The sequence below is a fragment of the Podarcis gaigeae genome (assembly GCF_964106915.1).
Source record: "Podarcis gaigeae genome assembly, chromosome: 10".
NCBI classification, from domain to species: domain Eukaryota; kingdom Metazoa; phylum Chordata; class Lepidosauria; order Squamata; family Lacertidae; genus Podarcis; species Podarcis gaigeae.
The window spans coordinates 21622665-21640844 of NC_139686.1; the positions used below are offsets into that span (position 1 = coordinate 21622665).

The 18180-nt window shown below is 43.2% G+C and overlaps 2 protein-coding genes across 8 annotated transcripts in view; both read right to left on the bottom strand.

Moving 5' to 3' along the window:
- The window catches only part of DGKI (diacylglycerol kinase iota), a 240220-nt gene that overhangs the window by 118449 nt on the left and 103591 nt on the right, over positions 1-18180 (bottom strand). For all 7 annotated transcript variants that reach the window (XM_083700075.1, XM_083700078.1, XM_083700077.1 and 4 more), the window contains exons 2-5: positions 11796-11904; positions 6733-6828; positions 5670-5744; positions 1173-1229 (exon numbers count right to left, since the gene is read on the bottom strand). In XM_083700075.1, coding sequence (XP_083556201.1) covers positions 1173-1229; positions 5670-5744; positions 6733-6828; positions 11796-11904 — 337 coding nt within the window. The remainder of the gene's footprint in view (positions 1-1172; positions 1230-5669; positions 5745-6732; positions 6829-11795; positions 11905-18180) is intronic.
- CREB3L2 (cAMP responsive element binding protein 3 like 2) overlaps positions 1-18180 on the bottom strand; it is a 215501-nt gene that overhangs the window by 7361 nt on the left and 189960 nt on the right. The window lies entirely within an intron of this gene.

Consider the following 18180-nt stretch of genomic DNA (forward strand, 5'->3'; position numbering starts at 1 on the left):
ATTATATCATTATTATTTGTTCTTCGTAAGCTGCTTTGGGGTTCATTCAAATGAAAAGTGGCAGAGAAATATAATAAATCAAAATCAAATCAAGGTCTAAGACTTCTCCCAAACAGCAAGCAAAACTGCCTTTTAAAGTGGTTCGGGGGGGGGGGAGGCCTGAAGAAGCCCATTTGAACCATGTCAAGTGCACCTTTGACATTGTGTTTTCATTCTTCTGCTGTGCTTCCCCCTTCTCCTTCCTTCAACCCCACCAAATATCTCCGCCTCCTATGTGGCTTTCCTAAAGTCCTGCATGTCACAAGAGATGAAGGAGAGGATGCACAGCAGAACCAGGGAGGCGAAAGGCAGCGCTTGCCTGCTGTTTTTAGGAATTAAAGGCATATGAGACCAGGGCCCTGCAGGATCTGATTTATTTCCGCAGGGCCTGTAAGACAGAATTGTTCAGCCTGGCTTTTGGCTTGGAATTAACTTGATCCCCTCCCCCTCTTTCTTTTTTCCTTTTTCCTTCTGTGATGGAACTCCTACTTGGGGACTTCCCTGGCTTTTTTCTGGCCCATGTAGGACCAGTCTGGATAGTTAGCCTTGGTGAAGACGATGTTTTCTTTTTTATATATATAAATAATTTTTATTATTTTCCAATACAAAACAAAAAATACAGTTATACCAAATTTTCACAAATTTGTTGCTTTTTGGACTTCCTTCGGATTCTCTGAGAATCATCCATATTTGCTTCTCAGTTTACGCATTTCTTTGTATATATTGCAGACGATGTGAAGACGATGTTTTCATCCCCAAAAAAGTTTTTGAGTTTCTGCTGAAATGAGGCTGCATTTTAATGTTGTATTTTAATCTTGTTTTTTAAGTTGTATTTCAATCAATTGTTCTATATCTGGTGTTAGCCACACTGATCCCGGTCTTGGCGGGGGAGGGTGGGGTATAAATTATTATTATTATTATTATTATTATTATTATTATTATTATTATACATTCTCTGGTTTGCAGCCTGGCAGGCTGAGCACCAGGATAAACTGAAAAGCAGAGAAGCCGTTTCCAAAGCTCCACTGGATCTGAAAGTATCCCTCTGCACCCCCCCCCCCAAGAACGAAGCAGTTGCTTATGGGCCACAATCCTGCAAAGAGACTCATAGGTAACGTTCACAAACCACTCACCTCTCTGGGAGATCTAGAGCCGCCTTCTCGGAAAGTTGGCTTGCAACGAAAGTTAATCTGCCAGGTGGGAAGCAAGAAGACAGGAGTAATAATGGCAGACCTATCCCCATGATGAAACAGGCCACCCCTCCCAAGCACCAAAAGAGGTGGTAAAGGGCTGTAACTTAGTTGCAGAGCATCCACTTTGAATGCAGAAAGTCCTAGCTTTGATCCCTAGCAACATCTTCCAGTAGGGCTGCCTGAAACCCTTTAGAACCTCTTCCAGATATTGTAGACAGTACTGAGCTAGGTGGACCGGTGGTCTCCCTTCCTAGACGACTTCCTATGTTCCTATAGTTCCAGGCTCAGTATAATACAGACTCAGTATTGGTCCACGTTGGATGGCAATGGATCTCTAGGACTGGGCAGCTGACTGGCGGGAGTACAGGTGATATGCTTGTTCTGGACCTAGTCCTTGGAGCAGGGGCCCAGTGCCACCACGAAACAGCTGCCCCATTTACTTGCAAGCCACAAGGTGCCTTAGCCAACCCATCAGGATTGCTGGAGGAATCCATCGGACCACCTGCCCAGCAGCTGCAAAAATCTAGCAAAGGTGTGCAGTCGTGTGTGCGCAGAGCAATATGTTTGGCACCAGCTTGGCTGCAGGAGTTGCAGGAAGGAGGCATACAAGATGCCATCCCATCGTCTTAGGGATTCTACTCTGGATTTCTGTGGGGTTCACTCCTTTGCCATTTCTTCTGCCGAAGATATCTCACAAGGAAGCAGAAGTTTAGGATCAGAGCCTTCCTTCTCCAAGATGGGCTACCTTCCCACACTGGTCAGCCCCATTGGTCCCTCACTTCCCTCTACAGCATGTACAGAAACCACCTTCCTGGCTACTGGGCCCACTATTGGTCTTCTCCACTCTACCAGAGCCTGTCTTCACATGCAAAGGAAGTCCCTAAGTCACCAACAGTTTGAGACCCGTCAGCTACTCTCACCTGGTTGAGCCAGCCAGGTGAAGCCATTGTCCATGGTTTGGCTGCTGTCACTCACTGACAGCTTCTAGGAGGCACAGGTGAGAGCTGAGTGCAGGGTAGGGACCAATGGTGAACAAACTATCCCAGAAGGAGGATGACGTATTCCCTACCAGAGGTACTTCTCCTCCCCAAACACCTCATACACTCCACTGCTCCAGAATTTCAGGCTGGGGTCTTTCCCAGCCCTACCTGGAGATGCTGGAGACTGAACCTGGGACTTTCTGGATACAAAGCAGATGCTCTACCTCTGATTCTTGCCCCCTTCTCTTTAAATGCTCATCATTACAGTTCATGCTTCCCCCAAAAAAATACCTCTTAAACATGTCATGCTTTGCATTATGGACAATAAAAACAGCACATCTGCACGTCATAAGACAGGACTAAATGCATATAACGAGGGCTATTGTTAGTTTGCTAGCTAAGTTTTTATGCTGAGGCATTTAACAATTCATAAATCATTCGTGAACAACATTCATCCCCTCTTGACAGTGACAGATGTGCATATATAGTGTCAGAATTCAAACGCTAATGTCAGCAAAATGCCTGGAAAACAAACGTAAAACTCAGGCTTCTGAGGTACTTGTGTCTCTTCCAGTGGCATATTGATCATACTGCTGGAAATCATTAGAAATACACATTCTTCCGAAGCGTATAGTATAGAGGAAAATTGTAGTTTCTGGTGGGGGCCTCTATTACGATATGAATATGTTGTACATCCTGTATGACACCAAAGCCAGAACTAGATATTGCAAATCAGAGTTGTTGTACAACTCCCATCATCTCTGACCATTGGTCATGCTGGCTGGGGCTGATGGGAGTTGGAGTCCAATGAGATTGCAGGGGTTGGACTAGATGATCCTCAAGGTCCCTTCCAATTCCATGACTCTATGACGTCTGGAAGGACACAGTCTCTCCACCTTCAATTGTTCATCCTGTGTGATAGCCCACCCCACGGGAGCGAAGTCTGGGTCCAACCCTGTTTCTGAAACCCTGAAGCCTAGAGAGTCACTTTTGCTTGCTTGTTTGTTTCTTAAAATGGAAGTTGAGATTCTGTGACCAAGCAAAAAATACAAGTACTCTTGACCTACATATGGCCTGGAGAATGCATGTCAGCGTGCCCCACTCCAAGCCGTTAAGCCGCCTCAAATGCTACCATTAAGCTTTTGACCCTTCTATAGATCTTGCCAAGATAGGAAAGCTATCTAAATTGTAATCATATTGTTTAAAATTCAGCCTAGATGCTGGGCACTGGGCCAGGCAATGGATTAGCCGCTGCCACAAGATAAAGTTTGAGGCAGATTTATATGCCGGATTGACCTTGGGGTTCTTTCCTTTATAAACTAACTAACCTGGCTATTTCACAATCTTTTGTGTCTGGAGGCATGTGGCTCTCCGCTAGATGTCATCAGTACTGAACTTGTAGGAAGAAATGATTATAATTCCCAGTAAAGGTCAGCAAGAAAATTCAACCAGCATTTCATTTCAGAACCTGCTGTTCTGCTACCCTCTAATGCTTCCCCTGCTCTGCACAGTAACAGAAAAAAGAAGTCATGTGTATTTTGATGTTACACACATATCCGCCAATTTTGATTTATGCATCAGATTAGGGCCACGTTCACATTATACATTTAAAGGAGTGCCATACCACTTTAAACAGTCATGGCTTCCCCCAAAGAATTCTGGGAGTTGTAGTCTGTTAAGGGGGCTAGGAGTTGTCAGGAGACTCTTATTTCTCTCCCATATAGGGTTGGCATGTGTCTTCTTTTTCCAGGACATGTCCTCTTTTTCAGGATTAAAATTTCTGTCTGGGCAGTTTTTTTTTTAATTTGGCAAAATGCTTGGGATTTTTGGTTTGGTTTTTTTTGTTTACAGTAACCCAAGATTTTTTTTTTTTTTTTTTGGTGCATTAGACTCAGATCTAAGGCACCCGGCTAAGCTAGTTAGCAGCAGAGAATCACAACAGAGCAGCATCTTAAACTAGCGTCATACTGTAGAAATCCCTTCTCTTGTGGCTGAACAAAAATGACACTGACTCTGCTACAAGATCTTGAAGACGTCTGGAAGGGCAAGAGTTAATATTCCCCTGCCCTTAAGGAGAGTCCATATGTACTTGTTAAACAGTTTAATTGTTCTGTGCACACTTATGTTCACAAAGATGTGAACATGAGCCCAAATACTTTCATGTGGCAAGTGAGTGAGCAATATGTATTATTATTATTATTATTATTATTATTATTATTATTATTATTTTGTTGTAAGTTAAGAACATTGCTACTAGCAATATATCACAGCTTCTATAGCCTACATGTAGTAGAGGTATTTAAAACGATAGTCGTCATAGTGATCCATAGTTAAAAGTAGAAATTGGCAAATGTATCCTTTTTTGCTCTTCAAAATATGGCTACCCTACTCCCATAGCTACAATTTACAGAGTAGTTTAACAAACCAATCCCTTTTCCCAGAGAACTCTGGTGTTTTAGATGAATGGTGTGAATGTGGCCAAAGTCATCTCCAGACCACAAAAGCTTCTGCTATAGTAAACGTGTTAAGGTTCAGCAGAATGAATATACAATAAGGGTCCCTGCGTATCAAACGAAAAGAGCAAACAGACCTTGAAAAATGAAAATATACTTGTAATGTACTCCAGAAAAGGACAAACATGACAATGAAAAATAGCACTGAAACTAAAACCGGTTGTTCCATAGCATTATTTTTCATAGTTCTAGTATTATTAATGTTTACTGCGGGGGTTGTAAATTACATGTATATTTTCATATTGGTGGGTCTTTATGCTGATTGTGTATGGGTGTTTAAAATGCATGGGGTCTCTTTGCTCTTGGTGCAAGAAAGTAATGCAGATCACCCCTTTGGATTCATAGGATTCCTTATGAAATGGCTTTCCTACATGGATACCAATCCACTTCCTCCTGGACTCAAAAAAGAAGCACACATGACCAAAAAGAAATGCCACCCCAAAGAAAATCTGACTCTAGCATAATCTGTCCATCCCGATTCTACCCAGTGAGGATTTCTGGGTAACACAAAAACTTGCAGACATAAAATAATATCAGAGAGCCCTTTGGGCAGTAGGAAGGCCAGTCATTTAATTTGTGGAACAAGCTTCCATAAGCAAGAGCCCAATTCATCACATTGCATTCAGTGCATTTCTGAACAACAAAAACTTTCAGGTAACAAATGCTGCAGGTTCCTGGAGACAGTGCTTTCCCCTGCAAACCAGTATGGCTGCTCTTCTAGAATTCATCACTACTAAAAGATTCTTCACATTTTCTTTTCTTTTCTTTTTGCAGGAGTAGGGGTAGTTTATGATGGATGGAGAATTATTGCTTTGGTGAAAGACCTGGCATTAGCCTTACAGGTCGAAATGTCATATATAGTAATATTATGCAAGTAAATAAGAGGGACTTTTGCCTAAGCTTGTTCCCTGGCACAAATATCCCAGCAGGTGGCACCATCTTACCTTATCTAACTGTTCCATGCATGCATTGTGGACGACAATCTTACAAGCAGCACATTTTCTTCGAAGAGCTGATTTCTGAAATATATATATAGTACCCATATGCTCATCAATATAGGAGGAGATAATATGGTGCGAACATTTTTCTTGCTCTTCCATGCTCCCTCCCACTTTTATTCTTGTCATGCATTCAAGATTTTCTGCTCCCGGTTGACAGTATGCAATTGGACAATGTGCTTTGTTGTCAAAATAATAAAACTTCTACCCTGTCTATCTGCTTCCAAAGGCGACTTGCTCAGTAGTTAGGCAAGAAACATTCGGGTTATAAATAAAAGCACTCATAAACATTGAATTGCCAAGATGTTTGGAACGAATAGTGAAAGGTTTCAATTGGTGGTTAGAAAGCAGCTTGCTCAAAGAAAGTATATTGGCAGGAGTAGCTTGAAAACAGGATGGAGCGGCTACACTAGCTATCCAACAGGTTGGTCTCTGTTGCTTAATAGGAGTGAGAAGGGAAGAAGCAAAGTGGTGGGGAGGTCAGTGCAGTGCAAATACACTAGCAGAGCCAATCTGGCATTCCTGCTGGTGTGTTTGCACTGTACTGGCATCCTCGCTCCCAAAACCACACCCACCTGCCCATCAGCTGGCATCTCTGGGGTTCCGTCTTACTGGCTGCTGATTCACCAGCATGTTCCTTGGAGAGGATGCCTTGTCAAAGCAGCCTCTTTCAGCCAGCAAGAGTGATTCCCGCACAGCTGGGTGCTGCTTCCCAAGCTTGTAATCCAAAGCATCATGTTGAAGGAGGTGGTGATATACAAACAGTTTCCTACTGTATGTGCAGGGATCATGCAGATCATACATAAAACAACTGTGCCGTTATTCCTCTGTGCATTGAGGGAACACATACAGAAGGCAGTGTCAATACAGCAGGGTTTGCCCTGTCGCCCAACTATACACACTCCCTGAATACTTAAATGGATGTACCCATCCATCCCTGAGTCTGTTCACACAGCTAGGGCCATATGAACACTGGGGTAGAAATTATGGGAGAAAAAGAAACACTTACAGAGAACTTGACCTGGCAGCTCTCCTCCCCCAGGTAGCACAGGTCCCCAGAAACGTTTGTCTCTAGCCAGAGATGTTCGCCATTCACTGCATTTTCCTGAGAAAATGAAAATGTTTTTTCATTCATTCAGTTAGCTACTCGGAGGGATGGGGAAAACCAACCTTCTTTATAGTCATTTTCAGTAATGTTTAATAGCAAGAAGACCCAAGGTAAACATTTCAGGAGCTGCCTTCAAATTATAGTCCAGATTCTCCCTGATATAGGGTTTTACAAAGCGAACCTATGCGTGCTTACCTGGAAGTAAGCCCTCTTGGACTCAATGGTTCTTACTTCTGGATAAACATAGAAAAGCATATTAAAATACAGCCCTCTCCCTTACTTTATCAAGATCAGCTGTAAGTCTGAGGCACAGTTTGGGGATTTTTTGATATTTGCTTGATTGTTGTTTACATTCTTCAATCTGCTTTTCAAAATGCAAAAAAGCTGCAGTGACAACCAAAAAGCACACCTTTTTTTTTTTACAAAAATATAAAACATTCAAGACACATTGAAAGCCATATTCCATCCACAAGGGTGAAAACTATGTTTCATGCACAAGGTTCGTGTCTGGACTTTACCAATGTGAAAAAAAACCCAGTGTTCTTTTATTTAACACATTCTCCACTTCTCTTTATGAAGCATAACTTTAGAACTGTCAACAGATAGTTCCCTCTGCCCAACATCCTTTGACACATTCATATTGCATATTCCAATTTCTCAAAGGTTTTCTTCCCCGCTAAACAGAATTTCATTTCCCCACTTCATTCACAGGGCACCACAGAGGTTTGTTCTGTGTGTGAAGAGGTTTGTTCTTTAGGATTGTTCTGTGTGTGAAGTTAAGTTTACTTCCTGTTGCCAGGTGGCCAGGGGCAACATGTGCTTTTTTCTTGCCAGTAAATATTTCTTCTGCACTTTGCAGCCATGATGCATCATGATGTCTTCCTCCAGGCTTTAATTGAAGCATAGACACCTGTGAAGGCTGCAGAGCCTTTGGGTGAGATGGTGTGTTGAATGAATGAAAGAAGATTCACAAACACCCCTTGAGCACATCAAAGATAAGCAAGGTAATTGTGACAAAAGTCCTGCACCCATCTATGAGAATTTCACCCAACATTTTATCCACTTTGATTATGTTTGAATGCAAATGCTTCCCTCATCAATTGAAGAAAAATGGTGGTGGTAGTAGTAATAGAGGAGGAGGAGATTTTTCAGCACAGCACTAGTTATAATATATATATATCATATATATACATCAATCATTCCAGCATTCATGGGCTCACTTTCTGTTTGCCCCACTCTGCATCCCATAAGGCCCAGAGAGCATCATTGCCTGTCCTGCTCAAACAGAAGGAAGACACCAACCAACAGTGCTAGTCATAAAGAATGTATCAAATATGTCTACTAGTTTTTATCTGATAACTATCCATTTCGTGCTTTTAGGACCACAAAACCCACTATTTATAATAAAACTCAAGAGAAAAGAGACATTTTTGTTCAAGCTTTCCCATCTTTACAGACCCAAAAGGCAGATCGGAAAGCATGAAATGCCACAACCATGTATAAAATCTGAACGTAGGGTTGAATTCATGGGTAGACATTATTTGCCAAAGGCATTACATGGTACTTTTTTGAAATGTGCAGTGGGGATTGCTAATGGTCAGAATCAGTTAAGGCTTTCGTTCTTCACATTTGACAGGTGGCGCCTCCAGCAAGTCTGTGCTTCAAGATTTTTGTGTGCATCTATAGACTGGCCTTCCCCACCTTGGGGCCCTCCAGACATTTTGGACCATCCTTGCAAGAACGTTTGGAATTTTAGTCCCAAACATCTGGAGAGCATCAGGCTAGAGAAGGATGATCTATAGATGGTGGCTTCTGGATTTCTTTTGGCTGGTGAGGGAGAAGGTGCCTACACTGTGTCTCTGAAGAACATTCCATGGTCACCTGAGCTTTCTTTGGAACCTTGGTCCCAGGGTCTGGTCTGAAGGCACATGAAGCCACCACAAAGCCACCTGGGGTGGGTCAATGGCAGGATGGGTGACCACATTGGAATTACATGTTCCCAGGTAGGTTCCAAGATTGGGGGGAAAGTGACCCATAACTAACTAATATTAAGCTGCGGATATTTATTTTCAAACAATCATAACTCAGAATAATAATAATGCAGCTTAAAGGGGACTCCAGCTTCCTTCCTGCCATAATACCAGCTTAATTTCAAACAAAAATTTTCTGATGTTCTGCTTTAAACAAAGAGAATCCAGAACTGCAACATGATACAAAATGCATTGATCACGCCTAATAGTTTGGCTTCTGCACTGCAAAAAAAACGTCATGAGCAATATTGTTGCTTTCCAACCAGATGGTGTCCAACAGCAGATTACTTTCAATTAACTGTGCAGCTTTGTGTCTTTCTAAACCATTTTCAATATACTGATAGTTTCAGTGTGCTGAAAGAGGAATTTATCTTACTATAAAAGTAGCTCATTAAAGAAATGGGGCAGACTAGTGAGAAAAAGGACAAATTCTTACTGTATTTCAGCAAATCCTTTAACTTGCTCTGTGAAGTAGCTTTTTCCAAAACAATGTTATTTAAACTATATATATGGGGTCTGGTCAGAAAAAACGTATTGCAACCAGGCCATCAACTCTATTTTTTAAAGAGAAGATTTAAAACAATATTTACATTGAAAAGAGTATCTACCTTTCCCTATTCTAGTGCACATCGTTTCTTCATTACATCCCTAGCTAGATTTTTTTTCTAAAGGTAAGCATGGCCTATTTCTACAATCCAGTTGGGAAGACATCTCATTTCTCTTCATGCAGACGTCCTTGAAAAGGTGAGAGCACTGGATTCTCAATTGCCCTTGTAAATTACACCACCATTCCCACGAGGGGAAACGTAAAAGGGTGCTTCGTCAAGAGCCTATTATGTTGGTCCTCCGCAGTCAAATATAGCTTCCTAGGCCACTGAAGGTACAATTTTAATTGTGCTATTTTTTTCAGCCAACAGACCTATCAAGGCTTAAACTTAGAAACTGCCGTATTTCCTTATGTCCTGTCATGATCCCTGTGATCAGCCAAGAGTGACCTCTCAGTCAGAATATCCATCGTAATATCCACCTGAATGGCAAAGAAAGACAGCAGAGAGAGGCAAGTTTATCTTTACTACTTCCACCAATTGACATCCAGAAGGGATATTACAGTTGCCGCCTAGCTGACTAAGCTATATTCCCCAGATATATAGCTTTCTTCTTTAAAAACAGCCTCTAGTCCTTGTAGAACCCAAGATTATGAAGCTAAGCCTGTGAGCAAGGTTCTCTTCATTCATTTCGGGATAAGCTAGACTGTTCCAGGCTTTTAAAATTTATATTTATCTCATCTTCCCTCCCAGGAGTTCAATCTGGCACACCTCCCCATTCCCCATTTTATGCTAAGAGCAATGCAGTGAGGTAAGTCAGGTTGAGAGATGGCAATGGGCCCAAGGGCACCCAGAGAGCTTCATGGTAAAGATTTAAACACTGGTATTCCAGGTCTTAGTTCAGCACACTGTAACAATTACATCACATGGATGCCCTCACTCTCATTTTAGTTAATGAATGAGGTCACAGCAATTGCTGATGTTTAGGAAAGCAGATCTACACAATTAGAAAAAGGCAGTGTGTGCACTCCCGTTTATTTTGCATTCAGTTCACTCTCACTGCTGGTTTAGAAACTGGTGTTCAGTGGACACTCGGGCTGCGAACATGATCCATGTGGGATGCACGTTCGCAACCCGCAGTGTCTGCAACCCACAGCGGCGAGTCTACGCACAGGTTGCGATTCGGCGCTTCTGTGCATGCGCAAAGCGCAACCGCCGAAACCCGGAAGTAACCCATTCCAGTACTTCTGGGTTTCGGCGGTCCGTAACCTGAAAAAATGCAACTTGAAATGTCTGTAACCCGAGGTATGAGTGTACACACTATGTTAGACTAAATCCATATCCTGTATCTGTCCTGTAATTTATCATGAAGTACTACTTTTTCATGCTTTTCCTGCTTTGATCTGAACAGAATAAAAGAATGACCTAACTGTGCTTTAAGCCGGTCAAATGCCCTCCAATGTTTTGGGAGAGCAAATTGGCGCGAACACCCTGCACCATCCCACCACTCCTGTCATTCGCCTGCTCGCGCCCGCCTCTGCTACCGCCCACCTGCTCACCCCATCCCTCAAGCACCCACTTGCTGCCATCTGTCTACTCCCTCCCTCACTGTCCCCCATCCTGCCCACTTGCCAGCTGCCATTTCCCACCAACCTATCACATCTGCTGCTGCCGCCTCGGCCAACGATATCATGGCCTCAGGTGAAGCCACTGCAGCCTAGGGGGAGGTGAAGCCAGTGTGGCCAGTCCAACCGACACCGACACCAGTGTAATTCCAGAAGCCAGCTTCCAGAAGTGTTGTGACGGAAGGAGGAAGAAGAGTGGCAATGTGTGGGGGCAAGGTAGGTCTGCTTTTTTTTTTTTTTTGGTCCCACACCCTGGTGTGAGCCAACTTACTCGCACCACAGGGCAGGATGTAAAAATGCCCGTGCTTTTGTCAGTCCAAGGCGTCCTGCTTAAAATGGGACACCTCCGCGATATGTAATGTGTGAAAATTCAAAGGGAATATTACAGGGACAGAAGACTATTGTTGGTTCATTTTAAGTCTTTTGTGAGGATCTTCCTTGGTGGAGAAGTGATTGCCAATAGGAAAAAAAATTAGGTATCTGGGATCTTAGAGTAGCTGTGAATGGACAAAAGCTGCCCCTACCTGGCTCCCAAATGCAAAGGTATCAGCAAAGAAAGGAGACTAACTCAGCCATTATACCCTGTCTACATAAAGAAGACATTCTAGAGGTTTCCTGTCATGCAACGCTCTTGGCAGTCTTCAATCATTCAAACACCAACCTACAGTTATTTGAACTCTGTCTACTAGAAATGTCAACCAAGCTATTATTTGCGCCAAGGCCACAACAGTACTAAATAACCAGAACAAAAAAGAAACACCTACACTCCATTCTAGTGCCATTCTGAGCTCCTTCACTGGGCCGTTGGTGATGGCAATGTTGAGGTTTTGAACAGGAGCCAAATGCTGAAGGCCGGATCTGGAAATTGCTTTCCTGCAAGAGGAAAAAAGAAGAAGGAAGCTATATAACTGAAGCTATAATTCCAGATTATTTCATTTTATCCATATTAATCTATACATAGGAAACCAAGGAAGGTACAGTTGAATAATTCGTTTTTCCACAAACAGTGTAGGGAATGACTCTTCCATGGATTCTGTGTGTCTTCCTTCTGGATAGGCTGCACAGGATTGCACTGCACCCTTTCCATACATTCAATATCTGTGAATGGTGGTTGGGTGGGGGTGGAGAGCTACTGGTGTACTAATGGATCTGTGATCTGGAACTGCTTCCATCCACTCTGGGAAAATCCCAGATCAGTCCAAATTGGCCTGATTTGGTCTGGGATCTTTGATTTGTCCAATGCCAGTGCACATCCCCTACAGACACAATAGCAGTGTTTCAGGGAAATGGAATAATGATTCATTTCATAACTACCATTCAGTAAAGTAAAACATTCAATTAAAAAAAAATATTCAGCCAAGAGCAAGAAACTAAAAATAGTTACAGTAACTATGAACGAACAATATAGCAATGAACAATAGACAATGAACACTTATAACACAATGTGTGTATTTAAATATAAAGATACACAGAGACACATCTTCTCTACTTTCTGCAATAGGCTTTAGCTAGGCTGATGTTCCAGCTCACCCACAATATGAACCGGAAACATTTTCTACTTCTCTTGGCTTAAAAGAGATAAATGTGACTTCCTGAAAATGCTACAAATGCTGTTGGGTGGAGCGTCACCCAAAGGCATTTCCAACATAGCTAGGATGGAAAGCCAAACAATCCCAAGGCCAGTAACTGCAGCCTCGACCTCTAACCTCTCGTGTGGACATTCAGCATGTTCACATTACTCACGCCAAGGCTCTCTGTATCCTGCACCCATCCTGTTCTATTTATGTATTGCAATGATGCAAATGCCTGTCGCCTGTTTCTTCTTCTCTTTCTGTATTTCTAACTCAGGCGTTGCCAACATGATACTCTGATGATGCTGTTGGACTCCAACTCCTTTCCAAGCCCCAGCCAACACAGCCGATGGTCCGGGATGATGGGAGTTGTAGTCCAACAACATCTGGAAGGCAACATGCTGGCTATTCTGATCTAGAATATGTAGTTGACAGTCTTGTACTGATAGTGGAAGCCTATGCAAGGACTTCTTCTAGTGCAACCAGGCTTCCCTCATCCCACCCCACCCCACCATCCTCAACCTGCACCCCCAAATGAGCTCAGTCAGGAGAACCTTCAGAACAGGGGAGGGGAGAGTTTGTTCCATCAGGAAAGCAGAAAGCCTTTCGCTGATGGAGTGATCTCCTTAGCCCTGTGCTGAATCCCTCCCACTGTGCCCAAGCAGAATTAATGCGTACTTGATGTGCACAGTACAAAATGCCCTTCTCTCCACTGTTGAAACAACTCTTTAAGTCCAACTGCGTAAGATGGATCCTCCGCTGTCTAATAACAATGTTGTCTTCCCATTACAATGGATGGTTTTGAATTATCTTTTGGGTTGCAAGTAACTGGGAAATCAAGACACAAGCTCTGAGATTGCACTCACCAAGAGAGGGCAGACAGTGCCAATTTATACATTATGAATTGGCCCTGAAATGTGCCACTAACACATGAGGAGTGTACAGAGGAGGCAGAAGTAATAGCAGCAGCTTCTGTGAGCAGAAATTCCCTGACCCTTCATGTGCCCCATGCATGGAAGGGGTTTTCCATGCACAGAACACTATGCGCACACCCAGAATGGACCAGCAAACAGTTACATGAACAGTTAATTTACAGTTAATTAATAATAATAATAATAATTTTTATTTACCCCCTGCCCTCCCCAGCCAAGGCCGGGCTCAGAGCGGCTTACAAGCAATAATAAAAACAAGTTGAATGATTACAACTTAAAAACAAAATTAAAATACAACAGTTACCGTTAATTTTTGCACTTATCCAAACTGATTCTTCCTGTGTTCATTGGACCATTTTAAACAAGCAGGGGGAGAGGAACATATTTCTCTCCTCAGCACTGGCCCAGGACAGTTTGCTGCCTGAAGCGGAGTCTAAAAGGCATCCCCACTACCACCATGGCAAATATTTTAAAACAAGGTCTGGGAACGTTTTTCAGTCCAAAGATTACATTGCCTCATGAGCAGCCTTTCAGAGCCCACACAGCACTCTCCTTCCAGGCAAACAAGACAGTTAAAGGACACTCTCCAGCCAGGTAAAAAGGAGTGTGCAGAATCAGGCCAGTGAGGGGTCTGACAGGAGTGTGTCCTAGGCTGAGCCCCGTGGACCAGGTGGCAAGGCCTGGGAGGCTACATTTGACTCCCGAATCTGAGGTTTCCCAACCCTGCTTTAAAAGGTCTTGCCACACCTGCACCTTCTATCTAACTTATGGGGCACAAAAGGTGATACAGGTGGTAGCCATTTTAGGCATGTCCAATTGACACTTGACCACTGGTGCCCAGGTCCTTTGGGAAGTGGGAATGGGGGCAGAAAGGGGTGGGGCAGGAGCTGAATAGGATGGGATGGGGTGGGCTTATGCATGCCCTGTCAATGTGTGTAGGGGCCCAGAACAGAACCCCCTTACAAAATGGTCGCTGCCTGTATATAAATATATCTACAAATAAATAAACTCTCCCTTTTCTTTCATGGTGCCAACTGAAACAGATTTCATCCCCTTGCTGTGCAAAAGCCCAATCCTTCTCTTCTTTGCTTTCTTGTTTTGAACAACCTAGGTCAAACATACGTAATGTCTCTTAATGGGGACATATAACACCCTTTCAGTTCCCTTTCTTTAAAACAGGGGTGACGAACACAGGGTCCTCAAGCCAGGTTTGCTGGACTACAAGTCTCCTCATGCCTGATCATTGCTCATTCTGGCTAGGACCAATGGCATACCCTTCAATATTTCTCCCATGAAAACAGAGACGTCCCATTCCATAATGTTACTATTTACACCCCACACATCTTACTGGGTTGCCCCAGCCACTCTGGGCAGCTTCCAACATATATAAAAACATAATAAAACATTAAACATTAAGGGGGGGGGGGACCCTTCCCTATACAGGATTGCAATCAGACAGCTCAGAAGTTGGATAACTCCATATCATCCAACATTTCTCCAATGAAATAGGGATGCGGGTGGTGCTGTGGGTTAAACCACAGAGCCTAGGACTTGCCGATCAGAAGGTCAGCAGTTTGAATCCCCATGACGGGGTTAGCTCCTGCTGCTCAGTCTCTGCTCCTGCCAACCTAGCAGTTTGAAAGCATGTCAAAGTGCAAGTTTACCGGCAGGAAGGTAAACCGTGTTTCCGTGCGCTGCTCTGGTTCATCAGAAGCGGCTTAGTCATGCTGGCCACATGACCTCCAGAAGCTGTAAAGCGAGATGAGCGCCGCAACCCCAGAGTCGGCCACGACTGGACCTAATGGTCAGGGGCCCCTTTACCTTACCCATACGAAAAAGTGGGACATTCCAGGATCAAATCAGAAACCAGGATGGCTTCTCTAAATCAGGGATGTCCCTGGAAAATAGGGTCTGAGATGGGAATTATAGTCCACCATTATTTGAATGGCTGGTATTAGGAATTGTATTATAATTTGGCATTGATATAATGAGGCTATTATTGGATTATTGTAATTGACAACTAATAAAAATTATTATCAAAAAAACCAACATCATTATTTCTGGAAAGCATTATGTTGGCTACCCTTGGTTTAGATTAAAACGTTAGCTGCCACTCTGACAAACAAGCAAACGAAAAGGCTAATAAGCAGTACTTCTGTCTTGGCAACAGAAAGCAATGCAGCAGATCTTGTGATTGACAAACAGAACCCCATTCCAACTGTATGTCATAAGGCCTAAGCATTCTAACAGTGCCTCCCCGCCCGCCCCAAGAAAAACAAACAGGTTTTCTTTCACAATAGCATTCCAGTAATACAATAGCTCTTTACAAATGGCCATCTGTCAAGGCTTCTTTAGCTGTGACTCCTGCCTTGCAGGGTCTTGGACTAGGTCAGGGGTCTGCAACCCGCGGCTCCGGAGCTGCATGTGGCTTTTTTACACCTTTGCCGCGGCTCCGGGGCGGATACTAGCAAGGGGAGGAGGCGCATTGTGCGCCCCGACACTCTCCACTGTGGCGGGCGCTGTACTGGCTGTGACGTCGCATGGGGGCGGTGCGTGCGTTAGTCACGCACCGTCCCGACGTCACCTTCCCGCCCGCCCGCTACATTGTAAGGGGAATGTACGCTGGTCACTGCATTGAAAGGGGGCATGTACGATGGTCACTGTTTTGAAGGGGAGTGAAGAACACACACACACACACACACACACAGGTAACTTGTTAATTTAACGTTTATTTCTATGAGGAGAAGTAATTCTGAGGGGTCAAACAAAGAAATAATAAAAAAGTGATAAAAAAGTTATTTTTATAATGACGAATTTTGCGGCTCCCAGTTTGTTTTTTTCTTCAGAAACGGGTCCAAGTGGCTCTTTTTGTCTTAAAGGTTGCAGACCCCTGGACTAGGTGGCCCTTGGGATCTCTTCCAATCCGACAATTCTATAAAATTTTATAAATCTCTCAAACTAGGTAGCACTAAAGGTCAGGAGTTCCAGGGCATGCACGAAAAGCCAGATTGAGAGAGAAAGAGGCACTCGTTAAATAACACATTTCCAAATATATTTCTTTGCCACCTCATTATCATCCAGCTGGCTTTCTGTACTACAGTATGTCAGAGAAATGTCTGCTTTATTAGCAATGTTCTAGCACACCAGCCCAGTAGAGACATCAATTTGCCAACAAAGGTCCGTATAGTAAAAGCTATGGTTTTCCCAGTAGTGATGTATGGAAGTGAAAGCTGGACCATAAAGAAGGCTGATCGCCGAAGAATTGATGCTTTTGAATCATGGTCTGGAGGAGACTCTTGAGAGTCCCATGGACTGCAAGAAGATCAAACGCATCCATTCTGAAGGAAATTAGCCCTGAGTGCTCACTGGAAGGACAGATCCTGAAGCTGAGGCTCCAATACTTTGGCCACCTCATGAGAAGAGAAGACTCCCTGTAAAAAACCCTGATGTTGGGAAAGATGGAGGGCACAAGGAGAAGGGGACAACAGAAGACGAGATGGTTGGATAGTGTTCATGAAGCTACCAGCATGAGTTTGACCAAATTGCGGGAGGCAGTGGAGGACAGAAGTACCTGGCGTGCTCTGGTCCATGGGATCACGAAGAGTCGGACACGACTAAATGACTAAACAACAACAAAGCACACCAGCCCCCTTTGGATGAAACAATAAACTATAGCTGGTCATTATGAGAATCTTTTGGATCAATTCATGGGTGGGCTTGCTACTGGCTCTCCCTTCTCCTCTTCCTCTCATGATGGAAGCAGATGTAAAATTTCTGGTCATGGTTTGGCGCAAGTATTTTTCCCTTTTCATCCAAATACAGGAAACTATGGTTTGTACAAAACCCTACTTAAATAACATACCAGGATGGAAACCCTCCACCTGTCACCATTAGGGAGAGTTTGAATGTGCATTTCCTCCCTCTGTGACAATAATGACTATATTAGTGCTGTAACCTTTGATCAATTTTAGAGTAATTGACTACAAAACTTTTAAACTGACTAACAGATCATGCCTCATTAATGAAGAAACTTACATACTTACAGAAATTGCAGGTGGCTGCACTATCTTAGAAGAGGCATTCCCCATGTACATACGTCATCTAAAAATATTCAGAACTATTGTTTTAGTTCTTTAAAAGTAGATGCAGAGTTAATCAAACAACTAAAACTAATTTAATTAGATGACTAAAAATGACCCTTAATTGGGTGAAACCATTACTATATATTGATTGCAGTAAGCCTTTAAGAAAAATCAATTACTCGATTCCAACTCCCATCATTCCTGGCTGTTGGCCTTGTTGGCTGTGACTGATGGAAGTACTGTAGTATCTAGACAGGTTCCTCACTCCCTGTTCTAAAGTGAGTTGTATTCAATTCTATTAATTAGCAGCCCTAGGGGACTGAATAACAGAAGGAAAATGATAAATAATAAAAGTGAATAATTAGCAAGGTAAATTCTGCAGCCGATATCATTCCCAGAATCATTGTTAAACGAATTACTGTGACTGCATTATTTGCCACAGCTCATCCAAAATCAAATCCTGAACTGGATTTCACGGGCATCCAAATGTCTACCCAGCCTCCAACAATAACAAACTATCAATGAACCATGGCCAGCTAAGGTAAACATGCCTGACGAATGGCT